The following is a 17,071-nucleotide window of genomic DNA, read 5'->3' as shown; positions in this document are numbered from 1 at the left end:
TTATTCCTTAGGTTGTCTTTTGATTTTTTGATGGTTTCTTTTGTTGTGCAGAGCTTTTAGTTTGATATGGTCCCACTTGTTTTAAAATAATTATGTCTTTTTTCTGACTACAAGAGAATGTTAGAAGACTGGAAAAATATATACAAGTACAAAAATGACCAATTCTCCCATAGCATGTATAAAATGAACATTTATGTTTATATACATAAAGATATGCATACATACTCATATGCATTTCCACACATTCCCATATAAAATAGAAATGAAATCATGCCTTAAATTTTGCTTTATACTTTTTCATTTATCATTTATTGGAATCATCTTTCTACAGCCCAGTCTCTTTCAGACCTCATCCGTTTAATGACCACAACAATTTATTTTAGTATTTTTTAAGATTTCATTTATTTATTTGAAAGAGAAAGAGCATGCACACGATTTGGGGGCAGGGCCAGAGAGAGAAGGAGAAGCAGGCTCCCTGCTGAGCAGGGAGCCCAACACAGGGCTCAATTCCAGGACCCAAGATCATGGCCTGAGCTGAAAGCAGACACTTAACCAGCTGAGCCACCCAGGTACCCCTGACTGACCACAACAATTTAAAGCAAGGACTTACATTTTTTTAAGGACTTATATTTTTAGATATCTAGGTTATTTTCTCAATTTTAATATTATAAATAATACCTAGATGCATCTTTTGCATCTAGGTATTATCTATCATCTAATCTTTGTACATATTATTTTCCTAGGGTAAACTCCTACCCGTGAAATTTCTGTAAGCAAGCTGTAACAATCCACAAAATGTCCTAATGTTGTAAAATACAGCTTAGATCTTCCCAACTAGAGGCAAAGTTCAGAGAGCTTTCTTGAATCTTTTCTAACACCTTTCTTGATATGGTAAATTACCTGAACTTCAGATAGTCTTGAATCTCTCCAAGAGGAAGTAGCTCTGCTCCCAGGGAAATTCTGTTTTTCTTATTGATTAAATGACCCTCATCTAATCAATGAGTGTTCTGTAGGTTTCCCGAATGGCAATTCCAGACACTTACTTTTCTACAATTTACTGGCTGCTAGTCTTAGTAATTATATTCAGATCTGATATACTTACATGGGGCTAATGCTTAGTTGATAACAGGAGTAATTTCTGGGCTTATTTTCAATATATATAAAGACACTGATGCTCCCCTGAATTTCAGTGAAAAAAGTTAGAGATGTTCAACAATCATTAATATTATGATGTAGGAAATATTCAAGAAAGAGATGGTTATTAGTTAAAAAAAAAAGTGAAACTTCCAAAGTATGGAAGAAAAAGAAGAAAAATGAAACCATTTTTAAAAAATATTTTATTTATTTATTTGAGAGAGAGAGAATGAGAGAGAGAGAGAGCATGAGAAGAGAGTGGGTCAGAGGGAGAAGCAGAGTCCCTGCCAAGCAGGGAGCCGGTTGGGGGATTCAATCCTGGGACTCCAGGATCATGACCTGAGCCAAAGGCAGTTGCTTAACCAACTGAGCCACCCAAGTGCCCAAATTGAAATCAGTTTTAAGATTTGAGCTAGCAGTGAAAAAATTTACATATGCATCATCCACTCTAAAATACAGGTGAAGGCATTCTGATAAATATATTTTTACATGTATGCATGTTTGCATGTATGTGAACTATACAATGGAAGGATGGGATTATAACCTAGAAAGAGAAGCTCTGGAGATGTCTTGGGTAAGGACCTTGAGGTTTGCATTGAGGTATGGTGCATATTTTCATGTGGATATAATGTGGGAAGATTTTTGCTGTGATTCGTTATGTAATACTTTGAGTCCTGAGCATTTTTTTTAGCCTGCTTTATGTTAACTTTAGAAGCAGTTGATTGAATTTGAGTAAATGCAATATACTAATAAGGGTATGAAGTTTAATTTGTGGTTGTGTCATCTTGAAACAAAGTGGCATTCAGTATGTATATTTTAACTGAGCTCATTTGCTCTAATTTTAATGGACTTCGGTGAGATTAAGCAAGCAAATAGTGATGAAAGAATTGGTGTGGCATGTTCAATAAGATCTGCAATTAACAAAACCACTTCTTGTCAAATACTTGTTAGCTACAGTTACCACATTTTTGGGTCAAAAGTATGAACCCATGGTGAGGATATTTGAAATTAGGTCTGTTCCCTAAGTCAGAAAATTTTTAGTTAATTTCAGAAGGACCTTTACCATCCCTCAAATAAACCACCTGAAGTTGAATCAAAGCTTTTAAAAGCAGTAAGATGTGACAATTTTCCTTTTATCTTTTTATATAAGGAAGAAAAAAATTAAAATAGTGGATATGAAAAAAGGGTTACCCATTTTTATTTTGAAATATTTAATTGTTTTATTTAGAACAAGCGATGGGGCAGGGCAGAGGGAAAGGGAGATAGAGAATCTCAAGCAGGCTCCTCACTGAGCATAGAGCTGACATGGGGCTTCATCTCAGGATCCTGAAATCACGACCTGAGCTGAAATCAAGAGTCAGACATTCAACCAATGGAGATACCCGGTGCCCCCATTTTCATTTTTTTATTTTAATTTTTTTTTGGTTACCCATTTTTAAATGTTGAGAAATTATGTGTAATTTCAGACCAACTTTATCATTTCAAAAATTCCTTTGTAAACTGCAAATAAATCAAGGCCAAAGTGTACAAAACTTTTTAAAGATTTTGTATAATTTTTTGTCAGTGAAAAAAAGATCTGTGAATAAAGAGAATAAAGCGAGGTGCTAACTTTTCAAAAAAATGTAAATGGCAGAAATAGCACAGGATGTCCAAGAGTGCACTTTGAGACCTAACTTCCTTCTCTGCTGCTCCAGGGAGGATCCTTTTCTCTTTTCCTCTCTGAGTCTCCTCTGTGGAAAGCAGGTAGCATGTAACCTTCAGTACCCAGGGACTCCTGCGTCCCTCAGGGAACCTAAAACAAAGCTTGATTATGTACTCCATTCCTGGTTGACAGAGCTGAGTTTCAGGTTTTCGTATTTCGTATTTGTCTAGGTCAGGTATACATAAATGCTTAGTAATTAAGGCATTCCTACTTCTCAGTTACTATTACCAACACCACAACTTTCAAGATGAAGTTGCTCAAAAATAAATTCCCAGAGGGTTTACCAATCAGGGTATCACCTTTTCATATAAAAAACTTTATATGCAGGGGCGCCTGGGTGGCTCAGTGGGTTAAGCCGCTGCCTTCGGCTCAGGTCATGATCTCAGGGTCCTGGGATCGAGCCCTGTATCGGGCTCTCTGCTCAGCGGGGAGCCTGCTTCCTCCTCTCTCTCTCTCTCTGCCTGCCTCTCTGCCTACTTGTGATCTCTGTCTGTCAAATAAATAAATATTTAAAAAAAACTTTATATGCAAATTTTAGAGGTTATTTTAGAAATGTAGGGTTTACCGTGACCTTCCTGGCAGATCAAAGATTGTGATTACATGTTATGGACCAGAAGCTGTGTCTTTCTATGTTTTAAAAACAAAATTTAGCAAAAATTTGCTATTATGGTGGCAGATTAAATTTGGCACAAATGCCATGCTATTTAAAAGCTGATTCTGGGGGTGCCTGGGTGGCTCAGTGGGTAAAGCCTCTGCCTTCGGCTCAGGTCATGATCTCAGAGTCCTGGGATGGAGCCCCACATCAGACTCTCTGCTCAGTGGGGAGCCTGCTTCCTCCTCTCTCTCTGCCTGCCTCTCTACTACTTGTGATCTCTGTCTGTCAAATAAATAAAATCTTTAAAAAATAAATAAATAAAAACTGATTCTGTTTAAGAGGAGCAATTTAATACTGTTTTTGTATGTGTTTCCATGAGCCTTTCTAAAAGGCTGAATTGTCATTTTGCTCTATATACACATTCAACATTGAAATAGCATAAACAATAACAATAACAATATTCGCTAAATATTTACTTTGTATGAGGCACTGTACTAAGCACTTTATGAGATCTCTTCTGATACTTTAATTTAACTCCGTGTTTATTACTTCTACTTCACAGACCAGGACTGGTACTGAAGCCCAGATGTTTTAAGTGAGTTATTATCTAATCCAGTAAGTGGCAGAATTAGGATGTATAACTCTTCCACCACTCAAATCCATACTTGAGAATGTATCTGGCCAAGGAAGTCAGCATGAACTAAGGAACCCAGAATCAGATAATCAGTTCTTGGCTAAGACCTTCATGGGTGGAGTCCTGATTTTCATTCCAGGATACACATAATACCATGCATGAAACTTGGCTTCACTTTCACAGGAAACACTTGAAGAAAAATTGTAGAACAGGATAAGAGTCAAGTACATGTGAATGTCTCCCTAAAATAATTATAATTTACATTTACTAGGTGCTTTATATGTTCAAATGAATGTCATAGTAATTAACTGATTTTTTTTTCAGTTTTTATTTTGAAATAACTATAGATTCACAGGACATTACAAAAGTGGTGTAGAGAAGTTCTGTGTAGCTTTCACTCAGTTTTCTCCATTGGTTACATCTTACATAACTATGCTACAATATCAAAAGTAGGAAATTAACATTGGTGTAAAAAGATATAGTTTAATGTCATTCTATCACATATGTAGGGTTACTGCAACTACTGTTGCAATTAAGATACAGAACTATTCCCTCAGAAATTATCGGATTTGAGTAAATGTACACTTATTTAGAAAACACATACTTAAATGTAATGTTTAGGCTGCTGATAGACTAGAAGTTCTCTGAATGAATTCAAATCATTTTGTTTCAGATTTAAAGTCACTCACCTATCCTTTCTTTTTTAATATATATGCTGTTGCAGTAGTGGGTTAAAGGAGGGGGTTCTGATCTCTCTTTTCCTGTTGGGTGTGTGTTTTTCCCTTAGAAAGATGCATGGACCAGAGCTAAATGCTGACATTCAAGTATTTCAGGAATAAAAAATATTGGAGGAAAAAAACGTTATCTTGTTTTTTAAAAAATTATTTAAAGGTACTTTGTAGTGAGTTCTGCTTTTTACATATTTTGTACTTTCATATATTACCATTGGTGCTAAAGGTGATGCCTTGTTCATAGAGTTTTTGTTGCCATAGAATTGGAAGGGATATGATGGTGATGGTGATGATGTTGATGACAATGAATATTTTTATAGTAGGTACCATTTAACTGAATGCTGATACACCATTTACTATGCATACATATTAGTCGTCATCCTCATAAGGGCCCTATTGGGGAATAATATTATTATCCCTATTTTATTATTTTTAAAAAATTTATTTATTTGAGGGAGAGAAAGCACATGCAGGGGGAGTGGCAGGCAGAGGGAGAACCAGGCTCCCTGCTGAGCAGGGAGCCCAATGCGGGGTTCCATCCCAGGACCCTGGGATCATGGACTGAGCCAAAGGTAGATGCATAACTGATTGAGCCACCCAGGCGCCCCTATTATTCCTATTTTTAAAATGAATAAACTGAGGGTCAACTCAGGCTAAATAAGTTGTACTAGCTTCTATAACACGATATAATGTGCTTGCAATTCAAACCCGCTTCTGTCAAATTCCAAAGCTTGTGTTTATAATCATTATGTTCACCAAAGAATTTTGTCTCTTCTCTTCTGGCAGGATTGCCCTGAAACCACTAGAGGAAAGTTTTGGATTTAAAATATCCATAGAAGATTATTTCAAGTCCTCTTCAAAAACTTACACCAGTAGTCCACCTTACCAATCTAATTGCAGAAACTATATCCCTTTGCTACATGATAAACCCGTGTCCACATTTCTGATCCTCAGTAAAGATAAAGAATACTTATGTATTTTTGCCATATCATTTCTATTTTAAAATAATAACCACATACTCATTCACAAATAACCTCAATACCTAAGAATTTGGTCTCAAATCCTTGGCTGGATATAAATCTTAGTTTTACTCTTTGTTAGCTGCTTGAGCCAGGAAAGTTATTTGACTTCTCTATTCCATACTGTCCTCATCACTGCTAGGATAATCATATAGTGTTTATATCCTAAAATTATTATTTGAACTCTAATAGTATGGAAAGAACCTAACTCAGTGTTTAGAACATGAGTTGTCATATAAGTAAGCAATATAATAAACAGGATTATAGATATTACTACTTATTATTATAGATATCGTTACTATATCTAGACCTAATAATTCCTTGAGACCATTTCTAGCTTCTCTGCCATTTCACTAAACATGGGATTAAATATAACCAACATTTCACTAAGCTATAGGACTAAATATCATCAGTTCAAGATCTGATTGGTAACAAATACAGCTTGTGATTTTACTAAGTTTTGGAGAAATCACAAAACTATCTGCAGTAAAATAGTTGTGTAATCATCTTCCATTCATTTGTTCATTCAAACACATGTATTTGATGCTGTTGCCTTTTATTGTACACCAACTGTTTGATCTATTTCCAAATTCTCATAGATATTTTCCTCCCTTTTGAAGACTGGAAATTATAAAAAGCTGTCTGTAACAGCTGCTTTGAGGTCATCTACGTATGCTGACTGCAGGTGGAAATCTCTTTCACAGAGCCCTAAATAGTAGGTGGTAAAATTTGGCCTTTGAGGGAGTGGGACTCTACTAGCCTTTTTTTACAATTTATCGTCCACAAAGTGTGTTAAGGTGCTTTTGATCTTTGGAAATAATATCTTTCAAAGTAATGTGTTGCTTATATGTGACCATTGGCCCTCTTTAGGTATCTCAGTATCATGCTTATTTCAGTGAGTGAATGTATTTTTAAGATGGTACACTGATGACTCAATTTAATAGAGAGACTCTAGATCCTTTTGAAATCCATTTGGGAGGATTGAATGAGAGGAGGTTTGTGAGTGGTGCTTTGAAAACCATAAAGCACTAAGTAGCCATAAGTCATTTTATATGATAATTTCCATCATATTTATTAAATTTTTGGTTTCACATTAAAAGTTCTTGCTTTCTGCAAGATTAAGGGTGCATTTCTGCCAAATATTAACATAAAGAGTTTGTAAAAATACATTCATACTATTCTTTGCATTTCCTTATATTTCTTTATGGAACATGTTTCAGGCACAGAACTAAAAATTTGGGGTCACAGAGAAATTTGTGGAAATTTATAGGCTTTGGTTTATAGAGACTTGAAGTTTTTTCCATCTCTCTGGTATTTTATTCATGTCAGTTTGCATGGCTTCTTTCCTTTCCTTCTCCTCCTCTGCCAGGTTTGGTTTTGAGCTTTGGATTCAAAGAAACCCCAAAGTCAAAACAAAATGGTCAGAACTGCTGATTCTTGTTTTGCAAACTTTTTTAGTGCAGCATTCACAGGAAGAGAGGTCACTGACCAGAAACTAGGACTAACTTCACCCAGAATGTTGGCAAAGTTCAGGAACCTTTGAGTGAACTTGCCCCCAGATAGATATCTATAATAAAACTTAAACATTTTTCTACTTTATATGAACGATAATTTAATGAAATAATATCACCCTATAAAAAGTGGATTTAGTACTTAAGTTTGGTATTAATCTACCAGTTATTTTTGATAAAAACAAAATAATTTACCTTTTGTATTAAATACAGTCTCTTGGCTTTTCAAATTGCAGGTCCAGTTTGGAAGCGCAAATGTAAAATGTACTTAAGTGTCTTCATTACTTTTGAAACTTTCTTTGGAGATTTGTAATTAAGAAAAGAGTTATGCTAAACTCTGCTTATCAGATTTCAAATCAGAATTTTTATAGCTTTATTATAAACCTTCCACCATCATGTTTTTGTGATGGAAAGGCTGATAAATGCAATAATATATACCAATCCAAGGGTTTTAATTGTATGTTCATGCAGGAATTACACATACTAGCATGGTATTTGGTTCAGTTTTCTGAGCTAATTTCAGAGCCGTAAAAGATGATCGCCCTGAATAGCTGCCTATAGATGGCAAAGGCTTTGATGATTTTTACTTTCCTTGGAAAGTCTGATTATGTCTCAAATATGATTTCATTTAGATCTTTTCTTGGTTTATGTGTCTGAATACTAATAGTAACCAGATAAGTATGGGGAACTTAGTTTGAGACCAAAAGGCAGGTTTCAGTCAGTAAAAAATCGCCTCCAAGCAGCATCTGAAATGATATTTAGATTCCAAATGTCCAAATAACTTTTAGATTTCAAAAACATTATTAGGGGGGCCTGGGTGGCTCAGTGGGTTAAAGCCTCTGCCTTCGGCTCAGGTCATGATCCTGGGGTCCTGGGATAGAGCCCCACACATCAGGCTCCCAGCTCAGTGGGGAGCCTGCTTCCCCCCCCCACCCCCCACCCCCCGCCTCTCTGCCTACTTGTGATTCTGACTGTCAAATAAATAAAATCTTTAAAAAAAATTATTAGAATTTTCCAGAAGTAATTGACATTAGGATTTTTTAACCGGTAGAAAGTATTAAAAAACCAATATCTACTTATATTTTATTCATTTAGTTTAAAAGATAAAGAATAAAATATTTTAACATAGGATGTGTTATACACTAAAAACAGTTGTATTAAAAAGTACATTGGGGGCACCTGGGTAGTGAAATTGGTTAAGCATCTGACTCTTGGTTTTGGCTCAGGCCCAGGTTGTGATCTCAAGGTCCTGAAATCAAGCCCTACCTTATGCTCACCCCAGAGCAGCTTGATTGAGTTTCTTTTCCTCTCCCTGTGCCCCCCACATTTGCTCAAGCTCTCTCTCTATCTCTTTTCTCTCTAATAACTAAGTAAGTAAATAAATAAATCTTAAAAAAAATTACACTGACAGATGGTAGCTGCATCTGTGGTGAGCATAACATAATGTATAGAGTTGTTGAATCATTATGTTGTACGTCTGAGACGGATGGAATATTGTGTGTCAACTACAGTAAAAAAATAATTTTTTTATTTTTATAAATATTCTTTATTTTTAAATAAAACTACACTAAACTTATGGGTCTTAGATGAAAAGATTGAAAAAGAACTACAGCTCTCACACTGCTTACAAAAGTTGGGTGTCAAGATATGGAGGTATTGTAGATTCATGATCTAGATGTACATGATTGTGTCTGATGTCTGTGGATGATTTCATGTGAGAAATAAGTCAGGCCATTTCTCAGTGTTTATAATCCTTATTTGGCTTCAAATTATTCTCTCAGTACAATGACGAAGAAAATGTCTAAAGGGATTTTACATTTTAAAGCAGCTTCTAAACATATAAAAAATTACAAAGAGCAAAACATTTGCGCTTTAACAGATTCAAGAATTGTGGACATAAATCTTCTAGTGATAGTAATAAAATCGTTTTTCGCTTATAGTCTCTAGATATTATTTACTACACTGAAGAGGTATTCACTGTAGGATATTAAGTGTTCTACTAAAAATAGGACAACATGGTTCAGAGTGTGATGGAGAGGATTAAGGATGGTGGATGCTTGTATTTACCCTTTAGTACCCAGTCATTTTGAGGTCTTTTGTCTACACAGAGTTTTTTATTTTTAATTTCTGGTTTTCAAAAAAAATTGATGATTCCTAGTGTTGAACCATTTTTTAAAAAACTTAACATTCATAGATTTCTTTTTTTTTTTTTACATGATATTTAATTCTCAGGAGGACTTTATGTGGAAGAAGGAAGGGAGAGTCTGCAAGATCGTTAAATTTTGAACCCATCCACACTACACATAAAAGGTCAACACATTTTTTAACCAATTAAATAAATAATTGGATAAACATAAAATATTGATGGAACCACTGGCAGTCCAAAATAAGTTGGGAAACAATTTTTTTTAATGAAAAGTTGAGAAGTGATTAGTTATATCCTTCCAACATATTAAAATTAGTAATTTTAAATTTATCTTTAAATATACAGAAAGAAATGTTAGTCTCATTAGCCAAAATGTCATCTAGAAAAAGAAGAGAAAAATGAGTAATTTTACTTTATAAAACTGACATCAGGGTCATTGTCCAAATTTCAGTTCATTTTATTAAAGGCACTAGAGATTAAAAAGAAATGTACTCCCTGATTTTGCTGTTTTTTTTATCTTATCTAGTTACATTTTTTCCCTTTTACCTGTTTATACAGATCATATGGTAGAAGTAGAAAAAGTCCTGGTGAAAAGACATAGTCAAAATATGAATCATTTTCGGTAGGGTGGTCATTTCAGAACTATTTCAGTTCCTATAGAAAGAAGAACTAGGAAAAGTTTTAAATGAAGACACTTGAGAGACAAGCAAGTCACTGCAGTGGTGGTGGGCAGGAGTGTGAACTGGCAGAACCCACCCGGGAAGACAGTCTGGCCATTTGTAGCCACAAACTTAAATGTTCATGTGATAAAGAAATTTTACTTCTGGTTATCTAATACCAGGAAATTGCCACAGACAGAGAAGACATTTAGAAGAATGCTCTTTGCATCATTGTTTATTTTTTAAAAAGGAAGTATCTTAGCTAACTACTTGTAAAGAACTGGCATTAAATTATGATACGTCGTTATGACAAAATACAGTAATCAAAATTATGTTTGAATAGTACTTAAAGCCAGGAGAAAGGTGCTCATTCTATATTGCTGAATGGAAAAGGATCTGTATCCAAAAGTATTTCAAATTTGTTAAGCATATTTAATTTATATCTGTACAGAAAAAAGTAGAAGGAAATAAAAATGCTAACTATTGTGGAGTGATTTAAATTTTTTTTAACTTATGTTTTCCAAACTTTCTAGGATGAGTATATCGTACTTATTAATAAAAATGTATTATATTCCTAAAGGTATACGAGAGGGAATTGTGTGTGTGTATTGTGTATGTGTGTGTGCAAAGGTGTGCAACGTGAGGCAAAATAAAGTATTGGGATTTATCCTTTCCAACTTCTGAATTTATGGTTAGGCGGTACTTCTTAACTCAGGTTCCTCCTCACTTACCTACTCCTATCTGAAGAACCCCAGTTCAGGTGTTAGCAGGTCGCCCAGAAAGAAAAACCATGGAGGGCAGAGGATCCAAACTGGAGGTGGGCTCTCGCCTAGGTTCTGCTTCAAACCTCCTCTCCATCACACACATTTTCCAAAGTCGAAGAATGGAGTTTTTGCTTTGCCTGTTCTTAGATGCAGCTAGAAAGAAAGCTGTCTTCTCTACCTACAGCTAAAAACTGTAAAGTGCGCGCTCAAACTGCGCTGCACCTGGGAAGACCAGGTCATTTTCCAGGAAGCGCAGGGGGTAAGCCCCGCTCGGCGGCCAAAGTTCGGACGGAGAGCCTAGGATCCGGGCAAGCCCGGGAGCATTCCCGCCCTCTGAGACCGAGTTCTTCCGGTCCACCTCCTTTGGTCTCCTGGAGCGACCCGAACAAGGTTTCTGGTTCTGGAAATTAAGGAGAAGAGAGGCAAGAATGATGTCCCTTCTCAGAGGTCGCTTTCCCCCGGACTCTCCTTCCGTCCCTCACCTCCTTCCGTCTCTAGACAAGCCAAAGACAAGCCAAAGCCTCTAGACAAGCAGAGGTCCGGAGCCCCTTGGCCTCTCAGAAGACCCGTACCCCAAACGCTTTGGCAATGATTCTGTTGCAGGTCCCCCCTAAACGCGCGGGCGGGAGCGGTGTGCCTGCCCGGGATTGGGGATTGGGCAACACTGACTCTTGAGGCTTAAAAAAAAAACAAAACAGTAAGAACATCTATTTAATTTTTTCTTTTCTTTCTTCCTTTTTCTTTTCTTTCCTTCTTTCTTTTAAGAAAAGAGAAGAGTTTGGACTCTACAGAAACCCCGGAAATCTGCAGTTTGGGGAGAGGATTAGCTCCTCACCAACAGGCCGGCCGAAGCTGTGTCCCGGCGCTCGCGTCAACAGCCCAGTGCGTTCGAACTCGTAAGGCGTCCCGCCCGCCCCCGCCCCAGACTCCAATTGAGAGCGTTCGCGTGTATATTAACTCTACGGCTGCCACTTCTTGAGGGCTGTGGGGATTTCGCAACCCTGAACCAAACTCCAGAAGGCTAGAGATTCTGCCTTGAAGAGTCCCTCCTGGCCTGTCGGCCGCACCCTGCTGGGTCCTGAAGCACCCCAAGCCCGCGCGCGCCCGGGAGGAGGGCGCAGATACCTCCATCCCGCTCCGGCTCAGCCGGTATCCTTCTTTTCGCAGCTCTCCAAGAGCTCGGTCATGAAGGAAATGTAGACGATGGCCAGACGTAGGGTCTCGATTCGGGACAGCCTCTTCTCGTAAGCAAAAGTGGGCACTTTCCTTCGCAGCTGGTCGAAGGCCTCATTGAGGTTGAACATCCGCTTCCTTTCGCGGATGTTGGCTGCCTGGCGCTGGGCATAGGTGATCACCCTTTTCCTCTTGGGACGGCCCAGCGGGGAGGCGCCTCTCCCATGTTCCTCTTCCTCCTCTTCCTCCCCCTCGTCTACTTCGCCCTCCTCTTCTGGATCCTCCTCCTCAAAGCGTGCCAGCCTCCTGCGTCTTCCCTCTCGGAGGACAAGGTCCGGGTCCCCAAAGGGAATCCCGGGTGCGAAGTCGCAGAGGAGAGGGTGCCCAGGGGAGGCCAGGGACAGGTCTGCGACGAAGTCCAGCACGCTGGCGTCCACGCACCTCTCCGGATGGGCCGCCATCGCATTAACTTGGCCTTGCCTCGTATCGGTTTCTCGCAGCGAGGGGCGAGACGCCTAACAGCTCTGAATCTGACGCGGCACCATCACCGAAAGGCCAGGGGAATTAATATTTATAACCAAGATGATAACAGGATTAGTGGCACGGATAGGGAAGGCTCTGACAATGCCGTCCTCTCGAAACTGATGGAAGAAGACAAGCTTGAGCACGCGTGGAAGTCTCAAAGGGACAGGCCTCCGATTCTGAGATCCTTTTCCATGAGCCACCTGGACAGTTTGGCAACAACCCCCAGCCTCTTACCTGCTGTGCTTTTTGTGCCTCTCCTCACCCCTGCAGCCAACTAATATTCTTCAGGCTCCTTATCTCATGTAGCTCTTTTAATTTAGCTTTGGATTTTCAAAGCGAGGATGTTTTCCACCACTCTGGCTTCTCCTTGGCTTCAGAGTAGGAGCCCTGAGTCTTGCCACCAGAGGCTGCCAATGGGTGTGAAATAAGTGCATGTGCTTTTAATGATGTCCTGAAGAGGGGCCCTGTCTGCCAGGGGTCGAGGGGAGCTGTTTGTCTGGTATCCCAGTGCAGCCGCTACTGAAAGGCAGGATCTTCCATTAGCTTAAGTAAGCACGGTAGGGGGGGCGGAGAGCGCATTCCCCAGAGTCGCTGTTGGAACCGGCTTTCTCCTTCCAGGGCATCGACACAGCTCTCCTGCGGTGTTACAAACCCGACTTGTAAAGTCCGTTTTGTTGTAATCACCCTAACAACAGAGATACTTGAGTTTCCCTTCCCTACTTATCTCCTACTCATGTAAAGTGGAAGAAATTACTTCAGGGCAAAAGTTATGATGGCAATAAAATGGGGGGGGGGAAAGGCTCCTAATATTTTCTCTGAATGTACTTAACTATGCAACCCCAGCGTGGGGGGGCAAAGCAAACCCTCGCCCCCCCCCCCCCCGCCCAAACAAAACAACTTCAATCTCCTTTCAATAATGCGATTTACCCTTTGATAGGCCAATGAGTCGATCAGCCCTCTGTTGTGAAGTTTTTCGACTTTTAAATTGCCCATCGGTATTTGTGAACCAAGATAAATCCTCACGTCCTTCTGGCTTGTTTTCCTCATTGATTTGTGCTGCCCTACAGGACTTAAGAGTGGAAACTATATGAGTTCAATTTAAGGGAGATTTAAAAGTTATCGTTAGATCATGTTTTTGAGATGAAAGGAAATTGAAAATTTGGTATAAGAAAATGAAATTTTACTGATTTCATATTATCCCTAATATTTTAACAAAGACAGGTTCATATTTCCTTTTTTGCCACTGGCTATATTTACTTAATTATTCGGTGTAGGGATTTTTAAGAAGACACGGAAGGGCAGAGTAATATATTGGAAAATCGTTTTAAAGATGGCTTAGAAGAAATAGCTGTAAAAGATGAGTAAAGAGATGCCTTGGTTCAAGGAAGAATCCTTAAGACAATTCCGACTAAGGAGGTAAGTTGTGTGGCTGTTGGGTTAGTACATTGGACAGCTCCCAGAAACAGCCTATTTCTTACAGGTCAGCACAATTTCCTTCCTAGCCTTCTCCTGTGTACTCCTAGATACTATTAAAGCAGTATCGTCTTGAATTTTTCCTTTTCTCTCATTCATTCGTTCTTTTAACCCATTTGTGTCTGTGTTCTCCCTTGCTCTTTTGTCCTGTGGTTGATTTTCCTTTCTCTTGCTTTTATTCTTTATGCTCCAATGTGCATTGTGATAACTCAGGCAGAGAAGAATTGAAATATATGTTCTTGAAAGATGTTAATGAATATGAAGTCCTTTATTATGATTCCCTATTGATTTTTACTGAACTTCTTTCAAAGAGAAGACTGAGAAAAAGAAAATGAACTGGAATTTCAACAGTAGCTAAAGGATAACTAAATGGGAGAATTATTTTTTGTTTTGACAAGCAGTAACATGCTTTCTAGTTCTTGTTTAACTTAATGTGTTATTCAGTATTTGGACATATTTTATCGTTGATTTTTAGTTGTTAAATATTTCTCATGACTTTTCTTTTTTAAATGCAAACGTAAATGGATTAAATACCTCATATTGGAAGAATCTAGTTTGACAACAGAATATATTAGGACACTTACTGAAGGGAAACATGAGAGATATTTAAAAGTAAAATTTAATAAAATAGGTGTCAGAAGCTATCATGGGACTTGAAACATTTTTCTTGGACTAAAATTCTTCATGATTTTATAGAAAGGTATGAATATTTCAATAACCTTATCACAAAAGAATGCAACAAAATTAATGGAACCCAATGCATAGGATTGGGTTGAAATATCAATATTAAAATGTTAGGGAATTTATTTAAAATGTCTTAATAGGTATGTCTGTCGCAATAAAAAAATACCAAAAATTTTTTTAAATACCCAAAAATGTAAAAAAAACAATCCCAAGATTAACACTTCTGTTTATACCACAATAATTTCAGTTTATCCTACAAGGTTCTAATCATGGTGACACAATTAGAGCAAAAATGTTAAAATCTAAGTTGTAATGATTGACTCTATTTTTTGTTTACAAACGTGGAACAGAAATAAGTGAAATTGTTTTTTTCTGCTTATTTTGAAACATCTCTAGTTTTCAAATAATTTTTTTGGAGGGGCACCTGGGTGGCTCAGTGGGTTAAATGTCTGCCTTTGGCTCAGGTCATGAAGTCAGGGTCCTGGGATGGAGCCCGGTATGGGGGACCCCCTGCTCAGCAAGGACCCTGCTTCTCCCTCTCCCTCTGCCTGCTGCTCTGCCTGCTTGTGTTCTTTCTCCCCCTCCCTCTGGCAAAAAAATAAATAAATAGTCTTTAAAAAATTAAAAAAAATATTTTTGTGGATATTTGGTTTCACAGTAAATATACATAGTAAATGTAGTAAGTTTATATAAATGATTTGAAACAGTTCATCCCATTGGAAGGAACCATTAATCCTCATTAAACTTATTCATCTTGTTAAAGTATTTCCAAAGGAAATCAGTACCTTTTCTGCCCTTAGAAGCTCCAGGAAAAAATTCAAGAAATATAAAAGGAAATCAATTCTAGGGTCTGTCTATACTTAGAGTTAAATTCTTGCTTACCTTCAAACTAACTTCTTGCTATTCTACTTATAATCTGGAGTTCAAATGAAAGTAAGGGCTCCTCAGAATGCCGTAGTTCAGGGATTGGCAGACTTTCTTTTTAATTGGCAAAATAGAAATTTAGGCTTTTTACAGGTTGTGCAATCTCTGCGGAACTACTCAACTTTGCTTTTGTAGTATAAAGGTAGCCATAGACAATATGTAAATGAAAAAGAATGGCTGTGGTCTCTGAAACTTTATTTACAACATCAGGTAGTGGGCTGGATTTGACTGTTGAACTGCAGTTTGCTGACTGCCCCATTTAATATGCCTATCCTCACATTCCTTGGGATACCTCTTATGGGGACTTGCTAACATAAAGCATTCAAACATGTAAATGAATATCTAGTTGATGAGCACATATCTTGTTTATATATGTATATGTGTGTCAGGAAGAGGGACAGGAGGTGTAAAAATGCTCCTGAAGCAACTGAATCTGTAGATACTATCACTGAAATTACACTGAGGTGTGTTATAGAGTAAGAAGAGGCTCTGCAGAGGAGGCATGCATACCAGGCTAACGTTACCATTGCCCAGACTGAAGGCGGGAGTATTTCTCGTCACTGAAAGAAAACAAATATAAAATATGATGATCTGCTCTTTATTTATTTAAATTTTATTTATTTGTTTGACAGAGACACAGCGAAAGAGGGAACACAAGCAGGGGGAGTGGGAGAGGGAGAAGCAGGCTTCCCGCTGAGCAGGGAGCCTGATGGGGGGCTGGATCATAGGACTCTGGGATCATGACCTGTCCCGAAGGCAGACGCTTAATGACTGAGCCACTCAGGTGTCCTGATGATCTGCTCTTTTTTTTTTTTTAAGATTTTTATTTATTTATTTGACGAGAGAGATGACAAGTAGGCAGAGAGGCAGGCAGAGAGAGAGAGAGAGAGAGAGAGGGAAGCAGGCTCCCTGCTGAGCAGAGGGCCTGATGTGGGACTCGATCCCAGGACGCTGAGATCATGACCTGAGCCGAAGGCAGCGGCTTAACCCACTGAGCCACCCAGGTGCCCTGATCTGCTCTTTTTTGAGGTGAATTACATTTCACTAGGAATAAGTAAGGAAGAGAAAAAATTCCTGAAAGGCAGGCTTCTGCTTTGTTATGTGCTCCGATTTTTCATAATTGATTCAATGAAGGCAGATGTTTCAAGAGGTATATTTATCCTTTCCACTCTTATTTCCACCTGTACTGCCACTACCACCCCCCCCAACCGCATATCTGTGGCAGAAACTGCCCAGCGTTCTGCAGTATCTACTTACCCTTTTTCCTTTTAGTAACACACCCACCCACACATCTGTTAGCTGGGCATATTTCTGACCCACTGCATTTTTGCTGAGCATGTCTAACCCATCACAATAGAGTATGTGTAAGTTCAAGTTGGTCTTTGGAAATGCAAATT

At 38.3% G+C, this 17,071-nt stretch overlaps 1 protein-coding gene across 1 annotated transcript; it reads right to left on the bottom strand.

Annotated features, from left to right (window-relative positions):
• Positions 1-12,037: 12,037 nt before the first annotated feature.
• FERD3L (Fer3 like bHLH transcription factor) lies at positions 12,038-12,529 on the bottom strand. The gene has a single exon (XM_046020137.1). The coding sequence runs from the start codon at positions 12,527-12,529 to the stop codon at positions 12,038-12,040; it is 492 nt and encodes a 163-aa protein (XP_045876093.1).
• Between the last annotated feature and the right edge of the window lie 4,542 nt (positions 12,530-17,071).

Source organism: Meles meles, chromosome 10, assembly GCF_922984935.1.
Source record: "Meles meles chromosome 10, mMelMel3.1 paternal haplotype, whole genome shotgun sequence".
Taxonomy (NCBI): domain Eukaryota; kingdom Metazoa; phylum Chordata; class Mammalia; order Carnivora; family Mustelidae; genus Meles; species Meles meles.
This window is presented reverse-complemented; position numbering and strand designations above follow the sequence as displayed.

Coding starts and splice junctions, on each gene's coding strand:
- FERD3L (XM_046020137.1), bottom strand. CDS start 12,529: ATGGCGGCCCATCCGGAGAGGTGCGTGGACGCCAGCGTGCTGGACTTC.